The 25,065-nt window shown below is 36.6% G+C and overlaps 1 protein-coding gene across 2 annotated transcripts in view; it reads right to left on the reverse strand.

Annotated features, from left to right (window-relative positions):
- LOC148941589 (protein ROP-like) overlaps positions 1–25,065 on the reverse strand; it is an 81,867-nt gene that overhangs the window by 47,455 nt on the left and 9,347 nt on the right. For both annotated transcript variants that reach the window (XM_089104503.1, XM_089104504.1), the window contains exons 2-4: positions 23,964–24,095; positions 21,863–22,051; positions 14,156–14,259 (exon numbers count right to left, since the gene is read on the reverse strand). In XM_089104503.1, the coding sequence (XP_088960629.1) occupies positions 14,156–14,259; positions 21,863–22,051; positions 23,964–24,095 (425 nt within the window). The remainder of the gene's footprint in view (positions 1–14,155; positions 14,260–21,862; positions 22,052–23,963; positions 24,096–25,065) is intronic.

Genomic DNA, 25,065 nt, shown 5'->3' on the forward strand with positions numbered 1-25,065 from the left:
CTTTACTGCGAAGACAATTTAAGATAATGACAGTCAAACTCTTTTCCTCTCAAATTTAACGTTTTAGAAGTGTGTTAACACTATCTTTGGCTGGAAGGCAATGAAATTACAGAAGTAGCATGGCACGTTAAGATTTTAAACAAAGAAGCTCATATTTCGAAATTTATCAAGATTCGAATTAAACAAGGGCAAAGCAATTCAGTAAATGAGGACTCCTTCAAGACTGCGTAAAATATATACAAATATGTCAAGTTTATATGAATGTATTATTGACTTCTGAGCGATTTTTCTTCTTTTTTTCTTTCCTTATTGTTCTTTTTTATTTTATTTTGATTTATCTATTGACTATTCTTTTGTTTTTATTAGCCTTTGGGTAGTTGTCTCTGAACTATGTTGCAAATGTTTATTGGGCACAGCACCTCATTTTGACTATGTTTACAGATGGTGGTAGACGCCATTCTTAACTTTTTCGGTCTATTTTTTTTCTCTGTTTAACAGTACCTGAATCACTGGCAACGCAACCTTGCAGGGGGAGGGGAGAATGTGATGATGAGTTTTTTTTTTATTCACATTCGTTTCTGTTGTTGAATAAACGGGCTCTGAAGTATTATTTCGATTGTATAACCAATGGCCACCCTCGACCACACAAAGAACAAAACTGAACCCAAAATCATAAAAATAACTCACAGTCAGAAACTCGAAATAAAAATTCAATCAAATGCCAATGTTCTTCTAATTTTGGTTTTTAGATATGTATATTTTTTTTTCATTGACTCTTATTTCTATGATTTTGTTTGATTTTTCTTTCAAGGCTATAAGAACAGCTATAATTATAAATATACAATTTGTGTCCTATCACATTCCACCCATCTTGAACAGTCAAAAAAGAAATGGCAGTAAGATCACACAAATACAAGCAATACCCTAATCTTCCGTTGAGCTGTAGGTGGCCTAGAGACAGGGGCACTAAACTTGAATCATGCTTGCAAAACAAAAGATGCACGCCCTTTCATATTTTTAAATGCGACTAAAACGTGGAAAATGTCAGCAGCGAAAAGTTTAATAAGACGGAATGTGTAAGAGGTATTAGCCAGCGCCGGCAACGACTTCCTCAGATAAATGCATGGATTCGTTTTCAGTTGTGCGGCTACTCTGGTAGTGACCATTCCCTCAACAAGTAGGAATAGAGTTTTCAGCAGAACTTTTAGGATTTCGGGGACAACTTTGAGTACCATAAACTTGCTGAAATCATACTTCCAGAATCAGAAATGGAGAGGTGAGACTGAACAGGCTTATCTACAAATTGGGATCTTATGGGGAATACTGATCATTTTTTAAGCAATTGGAGACATATCAAAATATAAGAAGCATTTCCCGTATGCGTGTAGTTCTGTATCAGACCCAGAGGCTTATTATTAGAATTCTTCTATTTGGTTAATCAAACTTTTTTGTTAACTAAGCTTGACTTACTTGACTTATGTCCCGGACGTCCTGAAGGGCCGCGTTGGGGCCATCTCCTTCACACGTTCCTGGGTCAGTTTCCTGTACAAATCCCGGTCGTCAGCTTGTCTCAGAAGACATAAGAGGTCACTTCCGAAGTTGTCACGCCATATCTTCCTAGGTCTTCCAGGTGGGCGGCTACCGTGGACCCTTCCTTCGAAGGCAACTTTTGGCAGGCGCGAGTTCTCCATTCGCTGTATGTGGCCCAGCCACCTAAGTTGCTGCTGGCGCACTTTTTAGAGAATAGTAGTTTCCCGTTTCAGCTGCTTCCGAAGGTCTTCGTTCGAGACTCTGTCTTGATATGTGATTCCGGCAATGCGTCGGGGGCATTTTGTCTCGAAAGTCGAAATTCTGCGTTCATCTTCAACCTTCAGCGTCCATGTTTCGCAGGCGTACATGGGAACAGGCATGATTAGAGAGTCGAAAAGTCGAAGTTTCAGTTGCATAAATAGGTGTTTATTTTTAAAGAGGGAGAGTAGCCTGTTGAAGCTTGCACTTCCTAGGGCAAGTCTTCGTTTTATTTCGTCGGAGCAGTTGTTGTCTGATGATATTAGGCTCCCTATGTACACGAACTTTGTCATCGATTCGACTTCTTCGCCACTTATTACGACATGAACAGGGGATGGGTTTGGGTCTCTTGTGGTGCGCATCGCTTTGGTCTTCTTTGGGTTTATGAACATACCAAAGCTATTTGCGGCTGTTTCAAGTTCGGAGGCTTGAGCTTGTGTACTGGACTCAGTTTCTGCTAGCTTGTCGAAGTCGTCAGCATAAGCTAGGGTATCGATGTTTGTACCGTTAACGGTTACTCCTACATTATTCTCAAGCAGGGACAGTATGACATGTAAAAAGAGCTTGAAAAGTTGCGGTGAGAGTATGCAACCTTGTAGAACGCCCGAAGTTGTAGCAAACTCTTCTGTTTGGCCTTCTGGGATCTGAACACAGCTGCCGTAATTGTTGTACTTATTTTTGACTATGTTGACTATATTTTCAGGAGCGCCATAGTGGGCTAGTATATGCCAAAGTCCATTCCGCCATACTAGATCGAATGCCTGCTTAAAAGCAATGAATAGTTGGAGGAAGATCTTTGCCAGATTAAAGGTACCTTTCTGCGAGTTGCCTCACTACAAAGATCTGGTTGGTGGTGGACCGTCCAGGACAAAAACCAGCCTGATAGTCGCTGAAGATGTGGTCTGTTATGGCTCTGATTCGGTTTACAAGGATCCTTGTTATGACTTTAGCTGGGTGACTTGTAAGGCTTATGGACCGGTAATTCTCACAGTCATTTTTAGGGCCTTTCTTGTGAGCGGTACAATAACTGCCTTCGACCATGCTTTTGGGAAGTGGCCTGTTGACCACACGGTGAGGGCCACTTTATGTAGTAGGTCCTCTAGAAGAGGAGACCCAACTTTAAGCAGCTCGGCAGGGATACCATCAGGGCCTGGGGCTTTATTGTTCTTGAGACTGTGAATGGCCACTTTTACTTCACTAAGTAAAGGCGGGGGGCTAGGGTCGCATTCCAACTTGGGGAATCCCGATAGCACAGTAGGGTTGCAGGTAAGAAGCGTATTCAGCTTCTCTTCGAAGTGGCTTTTCCATCTGTCTTTAATAGCCTCGCTGTCACTGAGGAGCTTACCGCCTTTGCCCAGGACGATAGCAACGATGATGGACTTTTTCATGGAGAGTTCTTTGACTGTTTTGTACATTCCGTGGCTGTTTCCTGATTTGAAATCCTTTCCGAAGGACTCGCACTTCTCCCGTATGTAATCTCTGAGGGCTAACCGAATCTTTTTGTTTACCGTCCGCTGTATCCGCTTATACATGTCCCTACTTTCTTGGTCCTGCTTGTTGCAAACCTGTCGCTTTTGGTCACACAGATCGGGGATCTCACCTGTAATCCAGGGCTTCTCTGTTTTAGGCTTGTGGCCTAAGAATTCGTTAGCTGTATCCATGAGTGGTGTGTTCAGTTTTTCAACTAGGGCATCTAAGATGTCAGGGGCTATGGTCGACGGGAGTGACCCAAGTTCAGGACCAAGACTTTCTTCTAGTGACTGCAGGAAAGTGGTGCGTGTGGTGGGTTCTTTCAGTTTATCGGTGCGGAATCTTGGGATATTATTTTTCTTTACAGGAAGGGTTTTGAGTCGGAGTTTTGCCAAAGTGCTAATTACAAGGACATGATCCGAATCGAAGTCTCCTCCAGGCAAGGCGGTGGTATTTGTGACCGATGACTTCCACCGTTTTGAGATGAGGACATAATCGGTCAGATTTGTCGTCTTTCCATCTGGGGATATCCAAGTTTCCTTTCTTCTCTTTCTATGTTTGAACATTGAGTTCGTAACAAAAAGATCATTATCCCTGCAGAACTCATGTAGACGCTCGCCACGTACGTTTCGCCTCCCAAGACCGAATCTGCTTAAGACATCACTGTCAGGCTGTGTGGCTTCTCCAGCGATAGCATTGAAGTCACCCATTACTACGAGGAGATCTTTCTTTGGGACTTCATCAGTTAGAAACTGAAGTTGTTGAGAGAAGGTGTCAACTTCTTCATCAGGTCTTGAGAAGTCAGGGGCGTACACTTGGATGACGGTGATGTTTTGTACTTTCGCTCGCAGCAGAATCATCATAAGGCGCTCTGAGATTAACTGTGTGGCTATGAGAGCACGCTTTGCTTTGCGTGTTAGGAGAAAGCCAACGCCTTGTCGGTGTTTGCCATCAGATCTACCAGAGTACAAAAGTATGGTGTCACCGCATCGTTGTTCTCCTGAACCAGGCAAGTGGGTTTCCGAGAGGCCAATAACGTCCCATCTGTACCTCTCGAGCTCTTTGACAATTAGCTCCAGTTTCCCAGTCTTTGCCAAAGTTCGCACATTCAAAGTCCCCAGGTAGAACGGGGCTTTCTGAGTTAGAATAGGTTTTTTTCCTGGTAAAGTACTATCATCCTCAATGGGATTCGCCATCATCTGCCGATTTCGCATATCTTAGTCTGAAGTCGTCAGATCGTCGGACCCCCATACGCGGTAACATTATCATTCGCTCTTATATCTTGCCTTCCGTCGGTTACCATGGACGCGGTAGCACAGTTTCGACTCTTTGTTTTCAACTGATCCATAACATTTAAAAGAAGAGTGTTTCATGGCTATTGTAGGACAGCGGCGAGCCACCCTCTCTGTCCTTTGCAGATGGCCGATTTCCTCCATCTTGAGAGTACTCCGCCCTCACAGCTTTCTGTTCGCTGATTATTTACCCATAGCTGGGACTAGGGTTTGACTCTGTCGGGAAGTGTCCACGCGCCGGTGGGCCCAGCACCGAACCATAAAAGGGGCCTTAGTTCCTCCTTAACGGTGTTTGGCCCCACAGTTATGTTTAAGGACCCCCAGGAACTGGGCCCCCCTTGGTCCGCACCTTCTTATTGGTTATTCAAAGGAATCCCCCATATCTGGAGGACTTTCCCCTATCCGCCACCTGGGGACACGCCTGAGCTTCCCGGGGGTGGCACTCACTGAGAAGGTAACTCAGTGTACTCAGTGCACTGTTAACTAAGCTACTTACACCTTACTGATAGCCTTGCATAGAGAAGGTGACTATGACAGTAATGGAATGGGTTGTTAAGTGATCAGACTTACGGTAATTTTTAGCCCCCCCACTCGAAACAAAATCCTATTGACACCCCTATTCTGACTCTCAAAATGCACTGCTTCTTTAAAATTTCAGGGGTATGGTATTTGTATAAGCAGATTACTTTCAAATTAGCAATGTCGACAAATTCAACAATAACCAGGAGAGCAACAGCAAGATATATTGGGAAGGAAACGTACAGCTTTACAGTGCCCTGTCCTCCTGAAAATCCCCAAACCAGTATAAAAAAGTTAAAAGTTTGGCAAACGCGGGCATTTCAACCTTGAAAGGATCAGCACCGATAATAGATTAGTTAGGGTCCCCTCCCCCCCCCATTTGATCAGTCATCAGCAATTAGAAAATACATATCGTCAAAATTGGACACTACAGCGAACAATGAGAAGAGAATCCATTTTTCCCCAAGGAAACGTTCATTTTATCTATTTTTTAAATAAGTCTTCTAATTTTTTCTATTTGTCGGTTGTCAACTTACTGTTCAATAGTTTTGCTTTTGCGTTTTAATGTATTTAATAAGTTTCTATATTTTAAGCATATTTCTTAGAAAAATACACAAATGGAATTACTTCAATAATGAAATTAAAAAATTACATTTTTCAACACAGATTGCTCTTATGTTTTTTTTGAAAAATCTAAAATCTAAATCCTTATGCCATTAGATTGCATTCTTTTCTACAGGTAAACAGAGATACCCCACCCTCTGAAGACTCCACAGCCCTCTGTTAAGGATTCTTTGGCTATTTTAAGAAAGTCACCAATTGACCCACGGCAAAATCAACGATACTAACAGATTAGTTTGTTTTAGCCAGTCCCCCCCCCCCTCAGTTTTATCATTAGAAAAGCTTTAGAATAAAGATGACTTGTATGGTGAAGGTTAAGAATTCTTTTTTAGGATGTTGTAACAGTTCGATAATTTTTTAAATATACTTCAAAAATTTCGGAAATGAATAGCGAATGGAAAAGAGCTATGGAATAATTACTTTTAAAAATTACATTTTACATCTAGATGGTTCTGCTGTTATGGAGAAATCTGAAAATCTAATTTTTTTTTATAACCAAACCAAAGTTCTTAAGCTATTCTTGCGCGTATGCCCGTAGCATTTATTATGTGTAGGTAAACAGAACAATCAAACTCTCCTAAAACCCCGTGGTGCAGGACAGAATAACTGCAGGAACAACAGCCCCTACCCCCTAATGCTAGCTTTTTAGTAGAAAGATAGATGTTTGTCATCTTATCCTGAATCCTACAAAATTTTCAATCAGTATGATTGGAGGCAAAAAGTGGGTCTATGGACCTTCCAACGGTGCCTTCCCCGGCCGAGTTTATAAAATTAAGGTGGGCATATTCTGCCTTGTTTGAAGCGGAATTTGACAAGAATTTTTTCCCGTATTGCTGGAGGCATAAAACAGATCCGTTGCCACTGCAACACCACCCCCATAGCAAGATTTGTAGCAGAGAAATGGGCAGGTTTTAATTCAAATGGTTAGGCAAGTACCTACAGCCAAGTAGACTTTGACCAAGAAACACTCGACCATTGACCTTTATGGTCCAGGCGCTAGCAGCCTTCGAAGTTTTGTAAGGTGAGAGATTTTATCTCTATCACTGAGAGCGACTTGTAAGCAAGGATCGACAAGCGCTTTCATCGTCAGGTTGGAGGGTTTAGACGCTTCTGTTAAGCGTCTATTATTAGATTTTGATAAGTATTTGAGGATAAATCATAAATCGTAGAGTACGTTCATCACCAGTTGCGAGGGATTACACACGTCTGGTAGTTGACCATTTGATCGTTCCGACATATTGGAGCGTGGAAAAATTTGACGTCCTGCATTTAATTATACAGTGTTTATAAATTATAATCTAATGGAATGACAAAGTTTTCTAAATATTAGTAAAGTGTTTTTGTGGCAATATCATTTATAGACACCAATCCACATTTTTTTAACAATCAGAACAATCAAATAATCGGAAACTAATGGTATATTTGATACAGAGCATCATCTTATCTTCTTAATTCCTCTTCCGGCTTGAGGCCAACGTCGGGAGATGAGAAACCGTGCTCTTCCAGGACACCCGGTCTTTAGCAGCTGCAGGTGCATCTTCAGGTCTTATTTTTCCCTTGCTTAGGTACTAATGTAACCTGTCGAAGCATCTTATTCTTGGACATTCACGAGGTCACTTGCAGCCTCCAAAGCAACACAGCCTTCAATTCTACTTATTGTATCTTCAGGAATATAATGTGAATCGGATTAGGTTTCATATGTTTAGGCAAAGTAACAAATCATTGGCTGTAGGCCATGGAGGGAGGGCCAGGGGTGAGCTTCCATGATTTTTGGACTAAAATATTGTTGCTATTTTTTTTCGGCGAGGGGGGGGGTCAGGCCATGGAGGGCCTGTTTTGCAAAAACTTTACTAGCAAAAATTCAACTACTATTCCTAACAACTCATCGGAGCATCGATTCAGATTAGGCCGGCATGGCTGCACACGTGTAACAAAGTAACAAAGCATTGGCTGTATATATATAGTGCATTTTTAAAAGATGTCAGGCGCATTTCTAGGTGCCAGAAAATCAATAAAAAAGTTCGTTCGAAACAGGAACAGTGAATTTTGGGACCACCTTTCAGGAACGCAACATCATTCTTCTTGAAGAAAAAAGTCTTCTTTGAACAGAATTTTTCTAAGTTTTGAAAGGTTAACAACTACAATGTTGAGACAAAAATGAGATCAATGAAATTTTTTTTTTCTTTTTTTTTTATTCCTATATTCACGGCGCCAGGTACTTCAAGGTATCTGATATGCTGCTATTCATTTACCTCGTTCCGAAACCTCGGTTTTAAATGTCTGGTGAGCCCTCTTTTAAAGGAGTCAACGGAGGGTTTTGCAGGAATGATGTCCGCAGGAAGATAGTTCCCGATAGAAGTGCAACGCCGGATGAAGCTGTTCCTCATGTACTCGGTTCTTGGCGTGTCCTCCTGTAGATAATTGGATCGAGCTGTGTGCCTTCGCGTCTGCCTAGTAGGTTGGACAAAGGGGGGAACAATGCAAGAGAGTTCGATAAAAAAAATAAACAATTTTTTTTAGTTTATCTTTTAAATCGTATCCATATTTATTTTCATTGGTGGCTCCTCTTTTGGTGAAAATCTGTAGTTTTAATAGGCTTTGTTCAATACATTAACTTGATGGTTTCTTCCGTCTGTACATATGGTAAAAGAAGCGGGCTTGCTTCTCGTCTAAGATCAGCTCAAAGTGCCTTTCTAGATCTGAAATGTTGAAGTTTTTAAAAGAATGAAAATTTTGAAACAGAAAAGAGTTTAAAACGAGATAATGAGTACAGTATCTTTTGACGGCATCTTAAAGTTTAGACATGCTTTCCTAATTATTGGCGCTTCTTTCTAGTCTTGCCTTTAAAAACATAGACATGCTGATCAATGGAAATTTTGAAAAAAATGAAAGCTATTAAAAAGCACAAAATTTAAGAGAATACACTATCTTTGATCTGATATTTCACTTTTTTAAAGTGAATTTTTGCTGGTCTGATAACTATTTTAGCAAAAGCTCTTCTTTTGAGTTTTCCCTACAAAACCTGGAAATGCTGAACTTTCAAAGCTTTGGGAAAAAGGTTTAGGAAAAGTTATTAATTCCCCCCTTTGAATAAGTTTGAAACAAAACAGAACAACAGAAACAGAAGGACTAGTCTCGAATCAGACAGTGATGAGGAAACACCTTGGTCTTGGATAGCTGAGCAGTGATTTCTAATAACATAAACAGACTTAACTAAATAGCCAAATTCCCATGAGACATTTTTGTTTTACCAACTAAGCTGATTCCAACCAAATTCCCGTGACTTTTTTATAACCAGTTTATCCTAAGCCTGTGATTAATTCAGTGACCTTGACCTAATAGGAAAATATGTTAAATCATTGACTGTTTGGACTTTTGGATGAATAGTTAGGATTGAGTGACCTTGACCTAATAGGCGAATAGTTCAAATCATTGATTGTTCTGAATTTTGGATGAATAATATTACATTTTATAACGATTACTAATTGCATGACTACAGTTGCCGTTAAATAAGTGAAAATAAAAATTCCACCGATTGAGTTGAAGATTCTTTCGCTTTTCCACTCAATGAATCCCGTTTTACGAACCTTCTTTCGTCTATGATACAAATTCACCCCGCACCCACTCTGTGATATGTCGAAACTAAAGAATTATTTTCCCGAGTGCCGACTACTGATAACCACAAATTCTGTCCAATGCGTGTCAGTATGCAGCCGCTGGTACCGCACAGGCGTTAATAAATGTGCCCAAATCGGGCTAAAGGACCATACCGGTGAATAGTTATGCATGAACTGTGATGCAAAAAAAAATCCCGTGACTCCGAAGTCGCAAGCATCTCAACCCCTACAAAAGCCTAGTGCAAAGAGACCTGTAAGAGGAAGCGGAATCGGCACCTCTTGGTTACAAAATACTACGGGACCTAAAACCAACTCGGCAACTCCGAGCTACCAAAAGGGACTAAGCCGTCTGCGGTAAGTGTAGACAGTCTTAATTATGAATCCGAAACAATTCGTCTAAGTGAGAAAATTAAGACCCTGGAAGCCAGTTTATCGGCATCTCAAGCAGAAAATATAGAAATCCAGACAAAGAACTCAACGTTTCTGTCAGAAATGGAGGAAAAGAACAATTAAATTAAAATGTTGACAGGTCATTTGGAGGTTAAAGACTTTCTTATAGCCCAGCTGAAACAAGAACTCTTGGTGAGCTATCGAAACCCGCCCTTGTGACCCTTCGTAAACTTCCCGGGACCAAGTTACCGTGTCAACTCGAACGGACAATGATTTCGCTGTTGCTAACCGAAATTCACCCCCTGATAATGAAGTGCAAAACAAAAAATCTAGCCCAAGCGTAATGATTGCCCAAGCCCAAGCGTAATAAAAATGATTGTAGTTTTGACCACGTAAATTTGTGTAGTGTTTTAACTGGTACTGACAGAGAATACGTTTTCGCTCATGTCACTCCTGACTTTCGGAAAATAAGAAGGCGTGCGCCAACGAGCACGTCGTTATCGCTCCCTGATGGTCACGCTTGCCTGTGTCAGCGACAACCTTGCGAATATCAGACAAAATAGTTTCGAATCTCTACCAAGCTTTCAATCACCAAAATTCAAGCCCCAAAGCCCACCATCTCTGAATACCCCTACTTTAGTATCCCCTTTCAGTTCCCCCCCCCCTCCCATACGCACTTCTACCCCGCCATGCCCTGGCATAACCATTTTCGAAATTTTCAGATAGCAGGCAGAACTATCCACAGGTAATAGCTCCATGCAGAGTTTCTAAAATTTCAAATAGGGAGACGAACGCTAATACATTTTCTGCTCCTTGGCCACCGTTTCCGTCTCGTAACCGTTTTGCAGCCCTTCATGATGAATCAGATAGCCTAGTTATTGAATTAGATGAGCCTGAAGTCTCTCTCCCGCCTAAACAGGTTTTCCAAAAACAGACAAAAGTAAGCAAACGTAAAGTTTTTGAAAAAGAAGCCCCTCAATCACATTTTCATTTCCCCACTTTTTTTACTTTAAATGCGGAAAGTCTCAACGTTGATAAAATGGGGGAACTTGAGGGTTATGTTCATGTAACCGGAGCTGATATTATTACAGTTACAGAAGTACATAAACAAAGTCCTGAACATCTTACAATAAAGTTTACAAACAATTTATTAAACTAAGACATCAGAATCATCCGTTAGCAGAAAGGTGGCGGCGTAGCGTGTTTCGTACGTGAGCAGTTGGCGCCGCGGCTCCTTCAGATTCCCCATACTGATGACGATGATGAAATGATTTGGATTATGATTCGACCAAAAAAGCTTCCGAGATCTGTAACTGGTATTGTTATTGGAGTGTTTTATTGCTCACCTAGTATGGCATCTTTCCAAAAAAACGTCTTGGCTGAAAAGTTAGATTTGTGTATTGATTCTATTACTTCTTAGTACCCGAATGTTGGAATTTGCGTTATTGGTAATAAGAACGATCTAAGAATTGAAAGTTTCCTCAGAATTCAAGGACTCAAGCAAATAGTAAAGTTTCCGACTACTAAAGGTAATACTAAACTCGACGTAATTTGCACAGATTTGTCAGAATATTATAATGAACCTCAAGATCTGCCTCCCCTTGGTGGTAGCTACCACTACATGATAAAGTGGGCTCCGCTGCCTTCGTATAAAGTAAAATATGTCATTGAGAAAGTTTCCTGCCGACCTATTTCGGACAGGGGTCTCTTGGAATTTGGAAATTGGATTACATCCGAGTCCATGGATGAGGTAGCAAATTTAAAGTCCTCTAATGAAAAAGCTATATTTTTGCAAGATAAATTAAGAAATAAATATGAAGAATACTTTCCTGAGAAAACGTTCAAGCGGTACAACACAGATCGTCCTTAGATAACCCAAGAAATTAAAGATTTGATTCAGTATAAAATTAAACTAAGAAAAGAAGGGAAAATAGGAAATGCTAATATGCTCTGCAACTAAGTACGTAAAATGACAAGAAAAGCTGCAGCTGAGTATTACCACAAAAAAATTGATAATCTTTTTGAATCAAAGCCTAGCACGTGGTATAAGGAAATAAAACGAATTTGTGGAAAATCCCCTAGGTGTTGATTTTTATTCATATTCTAATGATGAAACAGTTGCTAACCAGTTAAATGGTCATTTGGCCAGAATAATCCAGTCTTTGCCGCGACTTGATGTAAATAAAATGAACCAAGAGTATCAGAAAATTCAACATGAGGGCGTACCTTTACCTACTATTTATGAGGATCAAGTTTTTAGTAAAATAAAGAAACTTAAACAAATTAGTAACTCCCATAGATATTCCGATTGAACTTGACAAACATGGAAAACAGATTATGTTACTCCAATCCCTAAAAAAGATACTGAACTTAATTTCGATGGTGTGAGGCCAATCACTTTGACCCCTTTGTTCAGCAAAATATATGAAATTTTTGTAGCAAATTGGCTAAAAGCTGAAGTTGGACCCCTCCTTGATCCTCATCAGTATGGTAACAGAAAGAATACATCAACATCCCATTGTCTAGTCAGTCTTTTATATTTTATTTTTAAGCATGTTGATGAACCTGGTAAATGGCTAAACTTAATAACAATTGATCTTAAAAAGGGTTTCGATTTGATTGATCATAGCATTATAATTTCAAAGCTTTTAATTGATTTTAGAGTGAATGTTGCTGTTGTGAAAATGATTAAGAGTTTTTTAATAAATAGGTTCCAATTTTTAAATATAAGAAGTCTTTCTCTGAACCCGAGCCAGTCTTTTGGGGTGTACCTCAAGGTAACATTCTGGGTCCTATTCTTTTTCTAGTTATGATCAATGATATCGCTAATGATTGTGAAGACCGCTGGAAATATGTTGACGACCTTACCCTATGGAGAAATTCGTGGTGCAAATGAATGTAGCTAAGCTCACATTTTAATTGATAACGTGAAGACTAAAGCTTCCAGTTCAAATATGAAAGTAAATGACAGTAAATCTTCAATTTTAACTATTTCATTTTTAAATTCTTTTGGACCAAATTTTCTACCAGCAATCTTTGATTCTCTTAAAGTAAGGAAGATTAAACTCTTGGGACTTATTATTACCAGTGATTTAAAATGGGAAGCAAACACATCTAGTGTAGTAAAAAAGGGAATGCCGGGCTGCAGATGCTCAAGCTTATGTCGAAACATGGAGCCCCTCCAGATCACCTCCTCCGAATATTTACATCTTTTATTCACCCAATTCTGGAATATGCAGCTCCAGTCTGGCATTTTGGACTGACGACTGAGCAAAGCGCCAGGATGGAAAGAGCTCAGAAAAGAGCTCTAATTATAATATCAAAGCAGGCAGAAATGTCGTATGAAGAGCTGCTGACAAAGTTTAAAATGCAAACTCTGAAAAAAAGAAGAGAGAAACTCTGCATGGATTTCGGAAGAAATATCTGTATATATATATATATATATATATATATATATATATATATATATATATATATATATATATATATATATATATATATATATATATATATATATATATATATATATATATATATATATATATATATATATATATATATATATATATATATATATATATATATATATATATATATATATATATATATATATATATATATATATATATATATATATATATATATATATATATATATATATATATATATATATATATATATATATATATATATATATATATATATATATATATATATATATATATATATATATATATATATATATATATATATATATATATATATATATATATATATATATATATATATATATATATATATATATATATATATATATATATATATATATATATATATATATATATATATATATATATATATATATATATGTGTGTGTGTGTGTGTGTGTGTATATATATATATATATATATATATATATATATATATATGTATATATGTATATATATATATATATATATATATATATATATATATATATATATATATATATATATATATATATATATATATATATATATATATATATATATATATATATATATATATATATATATATATATATATATATATATATATATATATATATATATATATATATATATATATATAGTACTTTTGAGATATATATAGTGCTTTTTTTTTTGACGTAAAATTCAAATTCGGCATTCATACTGTGATAGTAATTTTTAAAATAAAATTCTATTCTATTAATTCACTACTTGCCAAAAATCTGGTGATGCAAAAACTTTCTTTCTTTTTACCAACCTTAAAATTTCACCATGGAGGCTGGGAAGCTGATCAAGTTTTTAAAAAGCAGGGTTATTTGTCTCTCTAGAAATAAGAAATAATGTGATCAGCTTACAAAATATGAAAATAAAGGATTGAAATTAAGCCATTTTTACCATGGATTAATGGAAAATAATTTCCTTTTCCTCTTTAATAGAATTTATAACTAACCTGACTTTCATATGGAAGGAAAGCAATGTTGATTTCTTTCAAAGTTTTTATATACTTTCCAGAGATGTGCTTGCAAAGTTCGTTAAAGAGCTCTTCTGGACAGGCTGCATGCAAATAAAACATAGAATTAGTCAAAAGCAACGACAACTAAAAGAATTAAAAGAAAGCAGTTTGAGTGTGCAAGTAACAAAAAAAAAAACGTTATTATACTATTCTAGCCTAAAAAATGGCTAACTTTATTTTGCGATGATAGAAAAGCATCGTTGCTTTGCCAATTTCGGTTGGCAAGTCCCCCTTGAAAATTTCTATTTAAAAATACGAATTCTTTGAATACCTATCGAAACCTGAATATTCAATTTCGTTTTATCGTATCTATAATATTTAATATCAAATATGTAATATTTTCTGGTCTTCCTAGGAAACGTTTCTATGCATAAAACAAAGAATCATTTGAATAGATATAGATGAATATATTTCTCACAAAAGCCCCATGGGCCATGGATATTATAAACACAAAGAATCATTTGAATATATATATATAAAAAAAGCTATCAATAGCAAATTTTTTTCTGGTGCCAAATTGGGACAAATGGGTGCAATGGGAGCATCCACTTTCTCTGTGGAGTATTTTTTTAGTGTTACTGTTGCATATTAACTTCATTTACTTTGTTTTTTCTCCTTCGTATTTCACTGTTTTGTAGTTTGTTTGTTTTGTAAGAGGATAATAAATGGTTATCTTCTCTTATTCTCAGTACAATCTTACTGGAAAAAAAAACGAAATTTCCAACCCGAAAAAAACAAATTTTCCAACCCGAAAAAAAAACGAATTTTCCAAACCGAAAAAAAGTCAACAATACTAAAACGTATTTGTTATCAGGTGAATTGGGACGCAGCTATCGAGGTCACATTTGACTCTTTTTAAAATCTATCTTCAGGCTTCACCGTATTTAAACTTCATTGTAATTAAGAGGCATTATATTCGACGACAGTTCGTTCCAAATCTAGATTAGGTATAGGTCTCCCCCAGAATTTTTCTATCTGATTTATTTTCTAACATTCGACCTGGTATCTACAGGGGTAGAAACAGATTTTATTGTTTTCTAGAGCCAAGACATTGCATAAGTATAGTGCAGAAAAACAAAACCTAGCATCCTCATCCAGCAGAAAACGAGTAACAAAGACAGGAGGAAAGCAAAATTTTGTAAATCTATTCCTAAGATTCTTTATTTATTTCTTCTGATCCAAAAATTAAAAAAAAAAATACTATTTTGAAATTTTCGCGAAAATTGAGGAGACAAATTTTCGCGTTGCTTTTCTAACCTAATTAGTATAATAGCAAAGTGTTCCAGTTTTTCTGGTGTTCCAGAAAAAGATAAGAAAAGTTACAGTAGCTTACAAATAGTAATTATTTACTGACTATACACTTTTTTCAAACAAGTTTTTCATTTGTTCGAAATCAAACTTTCCCACTTCCACACTCGTTTGATGGCAGACATAGGATCCAAACCCTGTTTTTACATTATTGGGAGACATTGTGTTGGGAGTGTTATTATAAACAGTGTTATAAACACCGTTATTTGCACTACATTGTTGACTATATCTTTAGAGAGACCTTTGCTCTATACCACTGTATATAAATATAAGACAGTATGATCATTCCCTATCTCAACCATTATAAAAACCCGGACCGAGATGCAAGTGCTCCGGAGAAGAACATTTAAACAGCTCTTGAACGCGAAACTTGGCTTCAACGTTGTAACACTAAATTTTAAAGAATCTAATTTTAAATTAATTTATTCCAATACATAAATAAAATTAGTAATTAGTAGTGCAATGTTATTATTATACGTTTTTAGGAATTAAAAGTAGATTTCGAAGTCTCAAGTTGGTTTCAAAGGCATCTTGAGAAAGTTTCTGCCAAAATACGTGTTCCAGGGTAATTGGACCGCTAATGGCAGATCAAATGAGAACACTATTTTTCAGTGACAGACAAATTTACACTGATCCGGTAATAACAAAGTAAATCGGAGGAGCTGTTTGTATGAATCGAGGATGTAGTGCCAAAAAACGATAAGCTTTGATTTTACTGTTATGTTATTTATATACAGTGCCCTATATCAACAGGTTCCATTGCAACTGAAACCACCGTGTAACTGAACCCAAAGCAATTGAACCACCGTGCAACCGAACCCTCGTGCCACTGAACCCTCGTGCAACTCAACCCCCATGCAACTCAACCCCATTTAACTAAACCCCTGTGTAACTGAACCACCATGTAACTGAACCACCGTGCAACTGAACCACCGTGCAACTGAACCCTCGTGTAACTGAACCCTCGTGCAACTCAACCACCGCCCTTACACTGGGCAAAACACAAGTTAGAATCTTTACATGTTCAACCTTGTTGGAATTATTTCCTTTTTAAGTCTTTATATAAATTACTGTCAAGATGATTTATAAAGATGCTCTGTTTTGTTGTCACAAAGACAAAAAAAATCGGACGTCATAACCTCTTAAATCCAGATTTATTTATCTTTTTATGTCTGTTAATGGGGGTTCCCTTCACCCTGTCACTTTCTACGGGTCTAAGAGTTTACCCCACTCCCCCGCGAAAATTTCCCCTCCTCCACCCTACCTGCAAAATACCTCTCTCGCAGAAATTATCGTTTTCAAAATTAAAAAATCTTTTTTGAGTCGTGTTATTTTTTAGTTTAATTGAGAACTTCTGAGGGAAGTGGTAAAGAGGAATTTATGTGTAAATCTTGCCCCCCCCCTCCGTGAAAATACTTTTTTCTCATGAAAAAAACTCCAGAAAATCCCCACGCAAAAAAATTCCGTATGTTTCCCAATGACAAATACTATCTGTAAGCAATAGACAAATCAAAAAACCTAAAAAGAAACTGAAACTTCTGCAATGGGGTTATCTGATTGTTTTGTAGCTAGGGAGAGAGGGAGATACCTCAAAGGGTGCATTTTGATGCTGAAACATCTCAGCTCTCACTGAGCCTTCAAATAAGTACAGAATTAGCTCTAAGGGAGAGACGACAGGAGGATGGAGGTAGAAATTGTTTGATAATCCCCAGGCATTTCTAGTCTTTTTTTTTTATAAGCTGAAAATAATTGGAGACTTACCAACCGCAAGAGGTATTTTTTTGGGGGTGGGGAGATTTGCTCCGGGTAAGTATTTTCTGGGGGGGGGGAGTATTTTCCGTGAAGTGTTATTTTCCGTGGGGTATTTTCCTTAAGGGATATTTTTCGCGGGGGGGGGGGGGGTAAATGGCGGTTCTCATCGTCTAAATACTGTAAATTTTTTTTTACCACTTTGCTTACTATGTTGTTTTCATTTTGTGGTATTTTCTACGCTCGTAGTTGGCTATCCTTTAGTTTAAAAAAGGTTAATAACCTGGTTCGGTGGAGCCAACACAACAGCTTCTATATTTTTGTGTTTGGAAACCTTTGGTTTGATTTTTTTTTTTTCTTAGATGAATCAGGTCTTTCCTGAACGTCGAGTAATACAAATCTATAATGAAGATATCAGTACTTTAAGAATTTAGATAACAAAAAAGTCGCTTTTGGTTGCGCTTCCTTTAAATTAATTGAAAAGATTCTTTCGAAAAACAATTTGTCAAAGAAAGTAAAGAACCATATTAAACCAAAGACTAGCATAAATCACTTCCCATAATAATTCAAACCCAAAATGATCAGAAATTACTATAAAAAAAAGAAACCCAAAACGAACAGAAGTTAAAACAAACGACCATTGAAAACATGGGGGTTTTGGGGAAAACAAAAAAAAGGGGCTATAGAGTTACATGCTGAGCCCCAGTTCTAACAAACCCCCATTTAACTCAAGCCTCCTTTAGCCCAGCCCTCATTTAAATCAAATCCTGAACCTAAGTCAAGGCCTAAAAATTAAGTTTGAACTAAGGCTGATTAAAAGCTCAAAATCTATTTCTCGCTTCATTTGCGGTTTCTAACTTGTATTACTCATCAGTGTAACCCCTAAACCCTCTAAAGTGAATGAAACATTCAGGATTAGGCCTATCGCCAAAAGCACGGCCCGATAAAGTGTTTATTTTGGTTTTATTGCTAACTTTGAACTTTTCATTAGTTCGAAGTCCCCCTTCCACAACTTATCCTGAAAGGTCTAACTTATTAATCGAAGCTGTTATTGAGATACTTCTATTTAACCCTTTTCAGGATGTTCATAATCATAATCAATTTGATCCAATTCAATTTCTACTGACATATACCTTAACAGCTTCACCGTAATACCCTTAGTTTGCGTAGTAGCAGTAGTAGAATTAGTAGCAGTATGTACATAGCATCTTTTATTTTCTTCAACATTTTTTTCAACGCACCAAACTGTCCCTAGGATATTGCTGATGCGCCCTTTCGACAACCTGTATACAGATGGAGTGATGTGATTCAGTTCACCTTCCACCCTCAATATTCCCCGAAAATTCCATCTTCAAACCGTTCATTACCAGTAGGTACAGTTGTAATGGTTAGTCCCAGTAATATTATTAGCAGTAGTATTAATAGTAATAGCACTAGAGCTAGAGGCAGCAGTGGCATTAACATATTCTCTTTTGGTCAGCTGAAGATCCCTCTCATCAAGTTCTAGAAGTTTCGACTTAAGACAATTAGCTGTTGCTAACCCGTTGCCGATATATTCTTTTGATAATCTATATGTTCATGTAGTTCCTTAATTTTCATCTTAATACTTTTAGCTTACAAGTGGTTGCAATATAAATAGCAGTCGAACTACTAGTAGTAGTAGTTGTTGTAGTAGCAGTCGTAGTAAATGTAATTAAAATAGTAACAGCATTAGCAGTAGCGTGCACAGGGCCGGATTTAAAGCTTTGACGCTTAAGAACCAAGCGTATTTGCCGCTCCGTTTTTGCAAGATTTTCGGGGTCATTCCCAAAAATTCGGGGCACATGGAAGCAGTTAACAGAACACAACTGATGAGCGAAAAGTGATGAAAGAGAGGGGTAATACTGAACTCTCAGCTACCATTCTTGGGAAAAATCTGACAGTTTATAAGTGACCATGAAATTCCTGTGTTGTTTTAAAGTCACTTTTCTGTGAATAGGCAGCGTGACGGCAGAGTGCACCTGGCGACGATAAATCACATCAGTCCAGTTTTTGTCAAGAAAAAATTACTCAGTGATAATTTATTGCTCCCCCTGGCATTAGGTCTGGGCCTAGGGACCTAGTGATAAATCCAGGCCTGAGCGTGCACATATTTCCTTTTGGTGAATTGACTTTCCCTTTAAGTACTCTCTGAAAGTTACAATTTAACATACAAATCCCTTTTTGAGATACGCCATTTTGAAATTCTGAATGCATATAGTGTTTTTTTTTATTTAGTTGAAGTTCCCCCCTCAAATACCCCATTCTGTCAAATATTCAACTTGATATGCGTAGCCTTAATAGTACGTACTAGTTCAATAGTAGTAGAGGTCGTAGTAGGAGCAGTAGTAGTAAAAATAGTGTTGAATTAGTAGTATTAGCAACAGTAGTAGCAGCAGTATTAATAGCAGTAGTAGCAGGTAGATGACCCAGAAGTTTCATCTTGATACGCTAAGCCGTTCCAAAAAAAAAATTCTGATACACCTGTATCAGCAATCTATATGTTATTGCAAGTTACCAATCGTTAAAATTTAAGGTTTTTATCGAAAGGATGGTCGTAAAAACTTTGCAGGAGGCTCATTCGATTGAAAATTGAAAGTTCAAGTTCAATTCTGAAGAATCAAAGGTAATCAGAGGACAATCAGCCTTTCCCTCTCAACCGATATTCCCCCCCCCCCCCCAATTACATCCGATCAAAATAAAAATAAACATTTTGTTCAAAATAGTCTAAAGGTCAAATAACCTTACCTTTGGGTTTAACAACCTCACCAGCAGCATCTGGGGCAAGGGCTATAAGTTAAGCTAGTTGCTCATTGCTAACACATGAGGTTTTTTTATGAACTTTGGGGGGGGGGGAGGCTCATTCAATTGGAAATAAAAATTTCCAGTGCACTTCTTGAGAGTTAAAAGTGATCGGAGGGCTTCCACCCCACCTTATTTTTTCCCCCAAATACATCCGATCTAAATTTTGAGACGGCCATTTTATTTAAAACAGTTCAAAGGTTAAATAACTATACGATAGTTAAATAACTATGGTCACAACCCTCAGCCTCTGGTACAAGAGCTGTAAGTTATATAAGTTGCCTATTGTTAACATATAAGTTTTTTATCAAGAAAAGATGGCATGTTTGATCCTATAAATAAAAAAAAGCATGCAGCATTAAGGTCAAACCTTAGAGAAATGTCAAGAAGAATGCCAAAGACAAACAAAAGACATTTATTCCTTTATTGGTTTTGAAAATGAAATACCAGGAACATTTACAATGGCTGATGGTATCAGCCGTCACATTATTCGGAAAATATTTAGGAGCATCATCAACTAAATCAAGAGGTACTATGTGCATCCAGTTTTAAAAGACGTTGTATCTGAAATGTGTCGAGAACAGCTAAGGGTATAAACCTGAGGGTATGAAGTTAAAACTTTCAGGCCAAGTTGAAAAAAAAGGTTGGAGTTCAACAAGTCCCCCTCCCATGTCCTTTTTAGCTGCAGTCTCCTCAAAGACATCTGATCAAAATTCGTTATCTAGATTCACAAAGGTCAAATATTTTCAACACATGTTTATTACTTAACGACCAGAAAGGTCTGATTCATCTGAAAAACAGAGTAATAAATCAGCTTTAAGGGTTTGTGACACGACGGATCTTTTTTTATTTTGCAAAAATAAAACAATGCTTTTTCATGATTACTTTTGACAGGTGTTTATGTCATGAATTTAAGAAACAAACAATTTCAACAAGGTTGGACATGTAAAAATTCTAACTGGTGTTTTACCCATTTATATTGCCTAATATTTTTGGAGAACTGAAAATCTCAGTTCAGTGGTTCAGTTGCACGATGGTTCAGTTACACGAGGGTTCAGTTGCACGGTGGTTCAGTTGCACGATGGTTCAGTTACACGGTGGTTCAGTTGCACGGTGGTTCAGTTACGCGGTGGTTCAGTTGTACACTGGTTCAGTTACACAAAGGTTCAGTTACATGGGGGTTCAGTTAAGTGGGGTTGAGTTAAATGGGGTTCAGTTGTCCGGTGGTTCAGTTACACGAGGGTTCAGTTGCACGGGGGTTCGGTTATACAGGGGTTCAGTTGCACGGTGGTTCAGTTGCTCGGTGGTTCAGTTACACGGTGGTTCAGTTGCACGGTGGTTCAGTTACACGCACACCATATCAACAATATAAGATCGCCAGTCATCTTCGAGCTATCAAAAAGCTATTTGAATAGCCTCCCAAACTCAGAAGCGGTACTGGGGATAGATGGCATATCGTCCATAAACACACTTACCATAAACCATAAACACCACCATGCATCAACACTTACCATAAACCATTACCATAAACACCATAAAAAATTTAACCCAGACTGTTTAAACATTAAACTAATGATTATTCAGCATTATATATTAACAGATTTCTATAAAAGGTCTTACAGACAAGTATGAAGGGGAGGTGGTCAATCAGCTGGTTAACCAAGGAGCAAATTAAATACCTTCAGTAAAATATACGTAAAAATATTCATTAAATGTATACATTTTTTCCTATTAGAAGCGTTCAGGTTAAAAATGTAAGCTAAATACCTTCAGTAAAATATACATGAGCAGCCTTGTACTGAGTTCTCCCTGGACATCCAAAATCGGCGATGAGAGGTTTTATAGAATCGTTTGTAGGAGTCAAAAGATAAACCGCTTCCAAATGACGCAATGGCTCCCTACTTTTGAATATATCCTTAAGTTTGATCTCCCTACTTTTGTTTATATCCTCAACAACTAAAAATAAAAGTTTGATCTTTTTGAATATTTTGACAAAGCACTATAAAAAAAAACTAAATGAATACTAATCTAAATCATATAATAATAGATCAAGTCTCTCTTTTTGGAGAAAAATCAATTAAAAAATGGTATATTCCTAGAGAAGGATCTTTAGAGAAGGAAACATATTAAGGAAACAATTTATACTTAATAATGTGCAGAATAATTGTAGCTAAAGCAATTTGCACGCAGCACCACCATAATTGTCCCCCCCCCCCTAATTTGCAAATATATAGCCTAAAGTATATATTTTGACAAAGCACTATAAAAAAAAACTAAATGAATACTAATCTAAATCATATAATAATAGATCAAGTCTCTCTTTTTGGAGAAAAATCAATTAAAAAATGGTATATTCCTAGAGAAGGATCTTTAGAGAAGGAAACATATTAAGGAAACAATTCATACTTCATAATATGCAGAATAATTGCAGCTAACGCATTTTGCAGGCAGCACCATCCTACTTGTCCCCCCCTCCCAATGTGCAAATATATAGCCTAAAGTATATATTTCTCCTCTATTCTCTCAATGTGTCTCTCCTGTTTCAACGTGTGTACCTATAAATTGAACCAACTGGGACAAAACAAGAACCGGAAAAACAAGTGACGGATGGCAGATCGTATTGGAAATATATAATTTGGGCTATATATTTCCACATTAGGGGGGGAGGTAAAGTATAGCGGTGATGCATGCAAAATTTATTAGCTACAACTATTATACATATTATTAAGTATGAATTTTTTCCTTAATATGTTTCCTTCTCTGCAGATCCTTCTCTAGGCTTATACCAAAAAAATATTTTCACTTCATCAAAACAAAAAAATAGTGTTTTTATACAAAATTAATAGTACTAAAAATAGCGTTTACAAGATATTAATCACAAAAAATTGCGTTAAAAGGGAGGGATGGGCAGTTTTACAAAGTCTAGAAAGTCTTTTCAGAAGAAAAACCCATAGCCTCTCCACAAATTCTTCGAATGTGACTGAATTTAATATCAACCAATTCAGCATTTTTTCCTATTTTTTATATAGATAATTTTCTTACAATCTCAATTGGCGTCGCTTTTTTTAAGAAGTAATACCAATTGTTTTTTGAGAAGCACTCTAATGTTCCTGTTATTTCAACACCATTTTGTCTCTGTTTCGCTCCATTGTGCCTTGTCTGAATTGGTGGAGTAAGGTTCATAAGGACTCTAGACTTTAGTGAACTTGTACACAGATTCTAGACAGTGGATTTTTACCAAGTCTTAATTCATGTATAAGATACTTAGAAAAGACAACGCCTTCCTCTCCTTTTTTTAAAAGAGAAATCACTTTATTTGCATAAATATTTAAAAACTTCCATAAGCCTGGTCATCCAGGCTTCTCAGGCAATATCTCCTTTCAACTTAACATCCCCGCATCTTTAAAAAAAAAAAAAAAAAAAAAAAAAAAGACGAGACACCTCGTGCAATCAACCTCCTTGTAAAAGATATAAGGCGATTAAAGAGACCACACCCCCTCTCATTCCAAAATTATAACTGGGTAATCAGATAAAATGCAGGACCATGTATAATCCTCTCTAAGTATTATCTTAATTAATGGGTTCACTAATTTATTTTAACTGATCACAAGTGATTATTTTATTGACACTTGAAATCAACTCACAGTATGTATACAAGATTTCATCCTAATGCAGCTTCAGGAACAATAAATCAGCTCAAATATCAAATATTGGAGAACCCTAAAAGTGTAATTCCAATGCTTTAACTACTCATCTCTAAATTTAATCAACAATATTCTACAATCATCAATGATTTTCAGCTCAAAATGGCGATTTTTTAATAGATATGAACAAAGGTAGCAAAATTGAAAGCCAAAAATGAACTTACTTGTGATTCCTTCTGAGGCAATTTCATGCATTTTACAACAGGCAGACACCATTCTCATTGAAAGCCGATCAACAACAAGAACTCTCCAATCTGTGCCATTCTGTTTACTTTTGAGTACTTCGTTCATAATTTCTTTAAAAAAAAGAAAGAAGCATCAAATATGCAGTTAACAAAAATAAGCAATTTGAAAATTATTTCAAATTGCAACACAAAAAATTAATACCCAAAATGTAACACAAAAACATTTGGAGACCTTTTGCAAAATTGAAAAAAATTGGAAAATTAAAAAAAATTAAATCATAAAGAGAATATAAAACGGATTTTAAATATTTAAGGATAAGATGAAAGGGTAATCTTGCATATCTCCCTTCTTCACTTATTCGAACTTGTTAGAGAAGGAGCAATTTTTTAATAAATTTTAATAAGTAGTAGTAGTAGTATCTTGTTAAAATGAAAATGACTTGGTCTTAAATAGATTCAAGGACAAAAGAAGATAGATACAGAGGGGCCTAAGTCTCGAACTGAGATTCCTGATTGTCTTCCCCAGGCCAGGAAGGGGCTCTCTAGCAGCACCCACTAGGAAAGATCAGTCATAACTCTGGAAAAAAAGATATTTGTCCTTTTTTGCCAATGATTTTTAACATAACGCAATAACAGATTAAATTTTAACAATATTTATATACAAGTATTTTAGGTTTAAAAAAACACTTAATGTATATTTTGATCGTATTTTTTTTTAGCTAAAACAAACAATGAGATTTTTGTTGTTGCAATTGACTTGCAATTTTTTACATAAGCTCGCATTTTTGTAGTAGACAGGCGTAGTATTGCATATAAATGTATATCCGATAACCGAGAACAGTGTTTGTTTTTTCGATAATTCAGAATTGAAAAAGTTTGCTCACAAATATATGTCCTACCAAACATAGTAATTATTTGCTGAGCAAACATTTTTAAATCCTAGTAGTTTTCAGATGGCCAATTTCCATAGAAATCCACCACATTTGTATTTTCCTTAAAAGCTATTATAAGTGTGATATCACTTTGCAAATCTATATCATTGATTTGCAAATCACTTGGTAGATTATTGACAGCCACTGCG

This window comes from Artemia sp. Qi Xiang Cuo, chromosome 18 (assembly GCF_049724085.1).
Source record: "Artemia sp. Qi Xiang Cuo chromosome 18, ASM4972408v1, whole genome shotgun sequence".
Taxonomy (NCBI): Eukaryota; Metazoa; Arthropoda; class Branchiopoda; order Anostraca; family Artemiidae; genus Artemia; species Artemia sp. Qi Xiang Cuo.